General features: G+C 45.1%; 1 protein-coding gene across 5 annotated transcripts in view; it reads right to left on the reverse strand.

The window, feature by feature from the left end:
* Positions 1-6639: 6639 nt before the first annotated feature.
* TRANK1 (tetratricopeptide repeat and ankyrin repeat containing 1) overlaps positions 6640-11147 on the reverse strand; it is a 104878-nt gene continuing 100370 nt past the window's right edge. For all 5 annotated transcript variants that reach the window (XM_060180570.1, XM_060180569.1, XM_060180568.1 and 2 more), the window contains 2 exons: positions 9896-9994; positions 6640-8193 (listed from right to left, as the gene is read on the reverse strand). In XM_060180570.1, coding sequence (XP_060036553.1) covers positions 8093-8193; positions 9896-9994 — 200 coding nt within the window. In that variant the 3' untranslated portion in view covers positions 6640-8092. The remainder of the gene's footprint in view (positions 8194-9895; positions 9995-11147) is intronic.

Here is an 11147-nt window from a genome sequence, read left to right on the forward strand (position 1 = left end):
GACTTTACCAAGAGTGAAGACCCAGGGTTGAACCCCAAGTTATTACATGAGAACACCATATACAGGTGGAACTTCATAAGTGATGAAGAAGTGTAAAAAAAAAAAAAAAGCCGGGGGTCGGGTGGTGGCGCAGTGGGTTGAGCGCATGTGGCGCAAGGCACAGGGACCGGCGTAAGGAACCCGGTTCAAGCCCCCGGTTCCCCACCTGCGGGGGAGTCGCTTCACTGGCGGTGAGGCAGGTCTGCAGGTGTCTATCTTTCTCTCCCCCTCTCTGTCTTCCCCTCCTCTCTCCATTTCTCTCTGTCCTGTCCAGCAACGAACAACATCAATAATGGCAATAATGGTGACCACAGTGAGGCTACAACAAGGGCAACAAAAAGGGGGAAAAGGGTGGCCTCCAGGAGTGGTGGATTCATGGTGTAGGCACCGAGCTCAACAATAACCCTGGAGGGAAAATAAATAAATAAATAAATAAATAAATAAATAAATAAATAAAAGCCAAGATCTGTGGAATTGTGTAGGCACAAACACCCAATGGGTGCCTGGAGATACGAAAAAAAAATTACAAAAAATGCCCAAGTCCACTTCCATGAGCTGTCTAAAGTCTAAAGTGGTCAAAACCAGAGACTGAAAGGAGAATGGCGGTTGCCAGGAGCTGGGGGCCAGGGAATGGTTATTCAGTGTGTACAGAGTTTCGGTTTTGCATGATTAAAAATGTTCTGGAGATCCGTTTGACAACAATGTGAATATACTTAACACTACAAAATGGTGCACTGGTAACGACTGAGATGGTGAATTATAGGGCATGTGTACTTTTTACAAAGGTTAAGAGCACTGATGATTAATGAAAGAATTTGGAATAGTGCTTAGAGGTATTAAGTAAACTGCAGACGAATCGATATCTAGTTGAGCCCAGTTAATTAATTTTTATTTATTCACTCATTTATTATGCTACCAGGGTCATCAGTGGGGCTTGGTGCCAACACTATGAATCTACTATTCTTGGCAGCCATTTTTTATTATTGTTGTAGTTATTGTTATTGATGTCGTCGTTGGATAGGACAGAGAGAAATGGAGAAAGGAGGGGGAGATAGAGAGGGGGAGAGAAAGATAAGACACCTGCAGACCTGCTTTACTGCCTGTGAAGTGACTCCCCTGCAGGTGGGAAGCCGGGGGATGGAACAGGGAACCTTACGCCAGTCCTTGAGCTTTACGCCACATGTGCTTAACCTGCTGCACTACCTCCTGACTCCCTCTTCTATTTTTTTTTTCTTAATGGAATAGAACAGAGAAACTGAGAGGGAGAGACACCTCCAGGCCTACTTCACTGCTTGTGAAGTGTCCCCTCTGCAGTTGAGGCGCAGGGGCTTGAACTCAGGTCCTTGTACATAGTAATGTGCGCTTAATCAGGTATGCCACCTCTCAAGCCTGTTGAACCAGTTTCTCATGATGACAATAAACTAACCCATTTATAGCTTTTCTTTGTTTCTATTCACTCTGTATCTGAACTTCAAAGCAATATATTTAATTTTTTATATTTATTTTCCCTTTTGTTGCCCTTGTTTTTTATTGTTGTAGTTAGCAATTTATATTAAGATAAAACTGATAATAATGACAAAAGAGAGGGAGTGGAAGCCAAAGGTGAGTCCATTTTTCATTTTAATAGACGCCATCAAACTGTCCTGCAGAGACATTTGGATTGGTTTTACTCCCTGAGGTGAGTGCCCTTTTCCCAGTTTCCACAAAAGATGTTGTCAATCTTTTCTCCATTATGATTGGGGGATATTAATTGTGGATGGAGAGAGGGAAGAAACTGTTACTTAAAAAAAAAGAAACTGTCACTTAACTTGAACTGTAAAGAATATTTATCTGTTCAGCCCCATCCAGATACCCAAGAGTGGTCATGAAGTAATTTGGGGTTGCAGAATTCTGCAGGGTGTGTGTATATCTCTGGACGCCTCCGGAAACTCCAGAGTTATTTTAGCTCTCTTCCCCCATCCCACTCCCTAACCTTAAAATGATGACTCCAAATATCACAGTATGGCCTACATATTTTCCTGAAACAGCTGTCCTGTGGAATCACTAAAACCTGGGTTAAAAATAGCCTGAGTCTCTAAGAGAAGGCAGGATCCCTGGGGGTAGAGCCCTACTCCACACAAAAAGCTGACCCACCTTTGTCCTCAGAGCTTGTCATGGCTTGTGACCGCCTCTCCCTTCTCTGGAAATAAGATTCTCTCAGAAACTTTTCCACATTCTTGGTTCATTTGTGGAAGGAGAGAGAATCACGCAGCTACCAAGCTTCCAGCTTGTGTTCATCATCTCCATTTTATAAGTGCCCCACTAGGTTCTGAAACTTTAAGTAATCTGTCTGAATTCCTGAAGCCAGAATTATAAACCAAATCTAATCCTTTAATTTATAGACAGATACTGTAGTGAAGCACTCTGTATCCCTAATGTGCCCCACGCTCCAGAAATATCCTCCTGTCAGATATGCAGGTCACATCACCCAGTGGTGATTTGTCTTAAGCAGATAAGGTTACGATTCTGCAGCATTGGGAGACAGATTTATAAATAGCCCACCTGGTTAAGCGCATATAATACGAAGTGCAAGGATCCTGGTTCAAGCCCCTGGTTCCCCACCTGTGTGTGGGGGGGGTAGCTTCACAAGTGAAGGTCTGTAGGTGTCTATCTTCCTCTCTCCCCCTTCTCTCTCAATTTCTCTCTGTCCAATCCAATACAAAATGGGAAAAATGGCCTCCAGGAGCAGTGAATTTCTAGTGCAGGAACTGAGCCCTAGTGATAATCTTAGAGGCCAAAAACCAAAAAACAAAAACCTGATAGTTTATTGAAAGCTTCTCCCTCTTCCTCAGCAAGTGAACATGAACCACATTTTGCTGGCTGTTGGGTGGGAGAGAGAATCGGCTGTCTATCCTAGCCGGCAGGCGTGGCTTCTCTGGTGGGAAAGAAATGCAGATCTACCAGGCTCAACTGTGAAAATTCCAATGAATTCTCAACTTCTGTGCCCTTAGAGGAGTGAATGGGATGGAAGGTGGCTACTTGTGCCATACACTTGGTCTTGCACAATGAGAATCTCCACTGCAGAGTGAAGAGATGAGGCAGTCACTCAGCTGCTTGGGAAAGATATCTGGTGGCAGAAGGAAGAGAAGTTACCTGCTGCATTGCTACATCATCTTCTGCAGTAAGAACTCAATTACCACCACCACCCCCACCAAACAGTTATCTAAGTGTTCCTCATGGGACTTCTTTTTGCCCAATATTTTAAACTTCCAATCAGAAAAATGAAAAGGCATGTGTTCTAGGCATGCACTAGAGAAGTACACCGGCCATTTGAGCAAAAATGGATGACCCTAAGTGGAAACTGATGCCTGTTTTTATTCACTTCTATGGCTCCCGCTTCACATCCTTTCTAAGCCACACAACACTGGTTTTAATTTCCAGGTGTGCTCCCTTTTTACTTTGCCCTCTCAGGTAAGGGCGACAGGCATTTCTGCAGATGGTCTTCAAATTCTCCAGAGCCCTTTGGTTTAGTGCAATACACCAAACATAATCCAAGTTTTGTGTTTTTCCTTTTGTCTTGTTGCTTAAGTCCCACCCATGAGTGAGATCATCCAGTATTAATCCTTCTGTTTTTGGCTTCTCTCTCTTAACGTGACTCCTTCAAGCTCCATCCAAGATGTTTGCCTGGGACCTAAGATGTCAATGATCGTCCAGGGAAATGAAGTCGGTTGGTTAGCTTGCCTCCGGTGAACTACATTATCTCCCATTCTAGGCTTGGAGGTAGGAGGAAGATACAGGATTCTCAAAAGTGAGTTATAGTACTCAGGGTTATGAGGAAAGAGGGTCCCAAGGAAAGAGGCCAGAGGCATGGAACATCTGGATAGCACACATGCTACAGTGCGCAAGGACCCAGATTCAAGCCCCCAGCCTCCACCTGCAGGGGGAAAGCCTTGAGTGATTAAGCAGTGCAGCAGGCCCCTCTTTTTCTCTTCCTCTCTCCTTCCCCCTTCCCTCTTAATTTTTCTCTACACAATAAATATTTTAAAAAGAGGGTACTAAGAAGATAGGACAGTAGAGCTGGCAGTTTCAGCAGTAGTTCTGTGCTGCTCACTGGGAATGGTTTAGAGAAGCTGTTTCGTTCTGAGTCGGAAGTCACGTTGCCTAGAGTGAGTGCCAGTGGAACACATCTAAGTTTCCCTCCTAGGAATGCCGTTTCCCTACTGGGAACACAATCACCAAAACCCAGATGAGACCTTGAAATGGAGGAGCCAGGTAAGTGCCAGGGATTCACTGGTGCCCTGACACTGCATGGGAGTGATGCTCGCCAACAAAGAGCTGCTGGCATTTTATCCTTGACCTGAGTTCCCAAGTCCTAAGTGGAAAGCGCTCTGGCTGGCATCAGAAGTCCAGGTGCAGGGCTCAGCTCTGGTGCAGACTGGCTCTCTAGGGTCAGATGCTTTGTCTGAATCTCAGCTGCCCCACTGGTGATCTGACCGGGCGCTGAGGTGTCAGTACAGAATTTAGGATGCGACTGGCTCTCGCGCCAGCTTCTTTCATTCGAGGAAGTTATTGGGATACTGGATTCCTGTTGCCAGAGAGGGTCTGAGGAAAACAAGGGCACTTGGATAAGAGCAGTTAGCCAAGTGTGTGCACGACGAGGGGAGACAGTCCCGACCAGTGCATCCGGTCTTTTCCTTCCCTCCAACAGGCCTCAATGCACCCAAGCAGCATCCTGAATGGCTAACACTGGCTGCAAAGAAGTGAACCGATGTCTAAGGCTACCAGGATAATAGCTGATTATTCATGATGGATTTTTTTTTTTTTTTACTCCACGGCTATTGCTGGGGCTCGGTGCCTGCACTACGAATCCACTGCTCCTGGAAGCTATTTTTTTCCCCTTTTATTGCCCTTGTTTATTGTTGTTGTTGTCATTGTTGCTGGACAGGACAGAGAGAAATTGAGAGGATGGGAAGACAGAGAGGGGTAGAGAAAGATAGACACCTACAGATCTGTTTCACCATCTGTGGAGCGACCCCCTCTGCAGGCGGGGAGCTGGGGGTTCAAAGCGGGATCCTTATGCCAGTCCTTGCGCTTCGCACCATATGCGCTCAACCTGCTGCACTATCACCTGGCCCCCCATGATGGATTTCTATAAGATGAAATGTTCCTAAAAATTCACACACTTAACTCCTTGACTGGAGAGACAATTGGAGAGTGATTTATCCAACAATGGGGTACTTAGGGGACCAGGAGGCAAGCCAGTGGGGAGATCTGGACAGTACCCCAACTTTGGGGGATGACCCCTATACAGAAACATACCAATATAATCAATCCCAAATCAAACTACTCCAACTGATTTCACACATGTTGTCACAGCCGATGACTGGGGAAATCAAGAGTCCCATGTGACTCCATTGGGAAAGGATCCTCCAAAGACTACTTGGTAGCCTCCAGACTCTGTCCACATGCCTTTTCCTTTATAACTGCTTTTGTTGTAGCAAATGGATTACTCTATGCTAAGTCCTACAAATCCTTCTACTGAATTAATTACTGAACCTGAGAATCGGCTTGGAGACCTCTGACATACCCCATCCTGGATTTTCAGGTAGGGTCTGGGAAACCAAAACCCCAGCCACTGGACTTAGGGACTGAGGACAGCAGTGGCTGACTCTTCTCCTGGATTCCACTCTCCTCTCTGCAAGCTCCACACCATACTCTAAGGCCCCTTATGGGATGCGTATATGAATTCTTGGGAATGGTTCTCTCAGGGTAGTTCTAGTGGAAGGTGCTGATACAGAAGGCAACAGGAGTCTCTACTTCCAGCCCTGTGCTCCCTGGACAGTGTAGTGCTTCCTGAAACTAAGTTTCACTGTTCACTTAACACAAGTCAAAACTGAGATCCCACAACCAAAACGTTAAGGTGTTCACACCCATGGTAACAGCCTACAGGGCCACATTAGGAAGGAATGCTAGGCGATTCAATTTCCCAAATGGGGAAATTAAGACCATGTGGGTTATATAAATGCCATTACCACCCCAGACTATATATCTCTCTATCACTGCTGTTTTTCGAGTCTTGTCCCTAACTCTCCCCCATGAGACCATGAGTCCTCTGAAGGTGGCACCACATGCAGACACCCAGGGAGAGTGAATGACTCTGACTGGCCCCAGGTTATATGTCTCACTCAAGGCCGGGCGGGGATTTGATTCCAAGCTTGGCTCCCAGTCCCTGTCCCTAAGCTCAGAGCATTCAAAGGCTGGGGAAGAATTTGTCTTTGAGAGAACTACACCAGCTGAGAATCCAAGGATGGAGCTTTACTACTCTGTTTCTGAATTTGTTTATTCCTTCCTTCCTTTTTTTTTTTTTTAAACACCAGAGTACTGCTTAGTTCTGGTTTATGATGGTGCTGGGGATTGAACCTGGGGCTTTGGTGCCTAGGCATGAAAGCTTTTTTTCCAGAATCATTATGCTGTCTCCTCAGCTTGTCTCTGGATTTCTTAATTTCAGAAGGCAAGACAACCTGCTATGCTGTCAGCATCAACCAGCAGACCAGAAAACCTGCTCAGACTTACCCCCCTGCTCTCTGAAGTGGAGGCTGCAAATAAATAGACAGTGGCAAGTAAGAGAACTGATTTAACTTTATAAAAATGTAATAATACAGCAAGGTTTGATTCAGTATTTTCTTTTGGCAAGTGAAATTTATAAAAACACCTGGAATAAAAATTAGAAACAGAACTCAAAAAAGATGAAAAACAAACACTTCAAGGAAACAGAGGCATTTAGAAAGACCATAAAGAGGAGACGATGAGCAGCAGAAGCAGCAGCTGGTTCTATTGTGACAGCAGAACAATGAAGGGTCACGGTGAACCTGACCTTTCCCACCAGGCTGAGTGAGCCAAGGGGTGGGGGACGATGAGTAGGCGATGAGTAGGCAATAACCAGGACAGAGGCACAGAGGCTTCCGAAGTGGAACCATCCAGATAGCCGCTGGCTGAGTAGGGAACAGCTTCCTACAAACAGGCCCACATCACTCCTCCTTTTCTTATGGGTCTACCAGCCGCAGGGCAGTGATTCAGAGCCAAGTTCCAATAGCTTGGCACTGGTAGGCTGGCTTCCTCCTCTGTCCCCTTGTCCCTAACCTGCAGCTCTGCAGGTCAATATCCCACTGTGGTGAGTTCAGTGGGGAGAAACTCATCAGAATGCCAGGATGGCAAACTTAAGAGGGAGAAGCAAGATTACTGGACATGTAGCTAATACAAACACTTTTTGGAATGTCTGCACCATGGCCAAAGTAGAATTAGGGTGACCTTGAAGGCAGGCTGGGGCTCCCCCAGCAGCACCCCACCCCCAAGTCTCTTTCAAGGTTGGGGGTAGGAGTGGGGAGGAATGTCCTAAGGTTCACCTTCCACAGGATGCTAGAGGGGAAAGCTTGACTACATTCTGAGGTAGTCTAACCGTGACTCGCACAGGCAGCTGGGAATGGTCACCAAAAAATGGGGGAAGGCAGGCAGAAAAGCTGCCACAGAGAGAAAAGGCTAACATGTATGATGGCAGGAACTACCAGGAGGCTCAGCGATGACCAGAGTGTGGTCTAGGGTCTAAAGTGGCAGACGGCAGGGCCCACACAGACACAGCTCTTGTACTACTCAACACCGCAGCGGTGTGCTAAAGGAGGTGAGGGAATGTTTTATTTCCTGGCCCAGAGTAGCTGCCACTCTGAGGTGAGGGTGTCCCTGCTACAGACTCTTGTCAAGATGGCGATGAGTCAGAGAACCAGGAGGCATTTGGGTGAGGAGTCCCAAAGTTCCCTTCAGCTACGATCCCTCTAATCTAGACAAAATTTAGGAGGAACTGGCATTGCAAGACTTTTACATGCAAGCCTCTTAGGAAGTCCCTGCGGGTAAAGGAGCATTCGGACTCTAAGCCACCACTGACAGAGAAACAAGAACAAAAAGCAAAGGGACTCCCTGACTTGTTATGCACGTTTACATTCTTTTTCTCTTCTGCCTCTGCACTCAGAATTCTAAGTCAGGATGGAATGTTCTGAAGGTTGAAGAGGCAGCAGCTGTGACCTTAGTATCTTTTCTGCCTTACATATCTCCGCCAACGCCTTCTGGGTCGCAATTCACCGAAGTCTTCCACTTCATTTTCATAATCATCTTCCTGAACAAAACCTGTGGAAAATGCACAAACAAAAACTGCAGAGTGATGATCGCTTGTCCGACCCCTGTAAAATACAACATGCCAGTAAAAGCTGGTGTCTCTACAATACTTGTTTTAAATTAAGAGCAATAAAGAGTCTTCCACCAGCCTGAGACAGAAGCTAACTGAGCAATAATATTGTCTCCCAGGACAAGTCAAAGCTAAATAAGTAAGGGCTTTTCTCTGGAGTTTAGTTAGTTTTCAGGTTGATTTCCTCTGGTCGTATTTGAGTTGGTATGATGCCTTTCTTCTTTTTGTAGCAATCACAAAAAATTCCAGCAAAGACTAAAGTCTAAATATATCTTTTCTTTTTAATTTATTTGATACAACAGAGAAAAATTGAGGAGAGGAGGAGATAGACACCTGCTTTACCTGATAAAGTTTCCTCCTTTACACACTAAAGGGGAGGGGGAGGGGCTTTGTATATCACAATGTGAAGACTTTTTTTTATTGGCACAGACATTTTCCTCAGCTTGAGGGATTCTAGCATTGGATTAGGAGGGCTCACAGAGAACAGTCTAGAGCCTGGGTAATACTCAGAGCTAGAAAAAAATAAGATCTAACCAAGAGAAGGCAGCAGCTGGGATAGGAAAGGAGGACAATATTGATAAGGTAGGGCCTGGCAAGATGATTCAGTCAGGAGAGAAAGTTGACTTAATCTGGGGCCAGGTGGGGTTACAACTAGTTGAATGCATAGGCTACAGTGCACAAGGACCTGCGTTCAAGCCGGCAGAAGCTTCACTAGTAGTGAAGCAGTGTTGCAGGTGTCTCTTTAACTCTCCCTCTCAATTTCTGTCTACCCTAAATAATAATTTTTTTAAAAAAGATAGAAAACTGACATAATCTACATAACTTTTTTTTCCCCTCCAGGGTTATTGCTGGGCTCGGTGCCTGCACCATGAATCCACAGCTCCTGGAGGCCATTTTTCCCCCCTTTTTTGTTTCCCTTGTTGTTGTAGCCTCGTTGTGGTTATTATTATTGCCATTGTTGATGTTGTTCGTTGTTGGATAGGACAGAGAGAAATGGAGAGAGGAGGGGGAAGACAGAGAGGGGGAGAGAAAGATAAGACACCTGCAGACCTGCTTCACTGCCTGTGAAGCGACTCCCCTGCAGGTGGGGAGCCGGGGGCTCAAACCGGGATCCTTACGCCTGTCCTTGCGCTTTTTGTGCCACATGCGCTTAACCCACTGCGCCACCGCCCGACCCCCAATCTACATAACTTTTAATCCTCTTTGAGGAGATGCATGCCAAGTTTCCCCAGTCATCCCCCCATTCATTTGTTTTATATCCCTACCCCCCCCCCAATAATGTTAATCTTCAGTAAAAACTTGTTGACTTAAATGAGTGGCTGACACAGGAAAACACATCTTCAAGGAATGGTTCTGGAATACTTTGCATGTCCTGGGAGTCACAGTTTTGAGTGTGAGGAGTGAATGAACGTCACTGACAATGAGTGGTGAAAGGGTTTTAACAAAGCAATTGACATAAGCCTGGAACAACTGCCAGCAGAGTTGGAGGGGGAACTCAGACTCCATATTACTTTAGTCTGACTGAGCTAAAAGTAACACAAATGATGCTATAGGCGACCCTAACTGAAATGGGCCTGGCAATCAGTATACTGAACCAGGAATCACAAGATCCAAGGTATTATCCTGGGGAAAAAGGCTCCTTACCTTCCTCCTTTAAGTGGAGTTCTGTTTTCATCAGCCAGTCCCGAGCATCCCTGACTGACGGAATCAGAATGTTCATCAGCCGAGTCATGACCCCTTCCGCTATAGAAACCAGAGAACAAGGGCTCTGAGTGAAAGGACTGTGAAGGGGCTGCCTAAGGGTTTGCCTCGGCCTCCCCTGACATAAAAGGCTTTTGACCCTTGGCCACCTCTGCTGTCTCCTGCACAAACCACAATAAAATGCTAGACTGAAGTCACTGCTATGTCCACAAGGTGACAACAAACTCGTTGAGAAAGTTCTGCTCAAAATTATGTTCTTAAAATGACATTAATCCTTAAACTGGAGAGTCTGAATTGTGGTATATTTTAAATATGCAATTTCACTATCTGCTAGCATAGTGGCTATGCAGAAAGACCTTTGTGCCTGAGGCACCAAAGGCTCCAGGTTAAATCTCCAGCACCACCAGAAGCCAGTTTAGCTGTGCTCTAGCAAAATAATAACAACAGTAATAATAACAAATATTATGTAACTTTAACTTGGCAGTACTAACAATTTGTGAATAAGAAAAACAGTGTGGAGAATCTATACACAACTAAAAATGAAAATACTAAATAGCCAGCAATACCACTCTTAAGTATGCATCCAAAGGACACGAAAACTCTAATTCAAAGGGATATATGCACTCCTATGTGTTCATAGCTACACTCTTCACAATCGCCAAAATATAGAAGTCACCTAAATGCCCACTGATAGATGGCTGGATAAATATATACTCCATGGAATAGTACTCTGCAGTTAAAAAGACAAAATCCTGTCCTTTGGGACAAAATAGATGAACTGGAGGTGACTGTACTTAAGGAAATAAGTGAAGAGATGAAAGACAACTATAGGGGTGGTTTCTCTAATAAGTGGAACTTAGAGAACTGAATGAAGCACATGAAGATACAAGAAAAAGGAGGGGCAGAAGAAGGAGCCAAACTATGTCTGAGACTTTGTGAAAACTATGGTTGTTACTGGTGGGAGGGTGGGGCACAGAACCTTCAGTGTAGAACTTTTCCCTGTACTTTACACTTTTGTAAATCTTCATTAAGTCACTAACAAAAATAATAAAACAAATTATATTAAATAGACTTTAAAAAATCAGAGTGGGAACAGACAGCACAATAGTTATGCAAAGAGACTCTCATGCCTGAGGCTCCAAAGTCCTAGGTACAATCCTCCCCCCCCCCACCAACACCACTATAAGCCAGAGCT

This window comes from Erinaceus europaeus, chromosome 21 (genome assembly GCF_950295315.1).
Source record: "Erinaceus europaeus chromosome 21, mEriEur2.1, whole genome shotgun sequence".
Taxonomy (NCBI): domain Eukaryota; kingdom Metazoa; phylum Chordata; class Mammalia; order Eulipotyphla; family Erinaceidae; genus Erinaceus; species Erinaceus europaeus.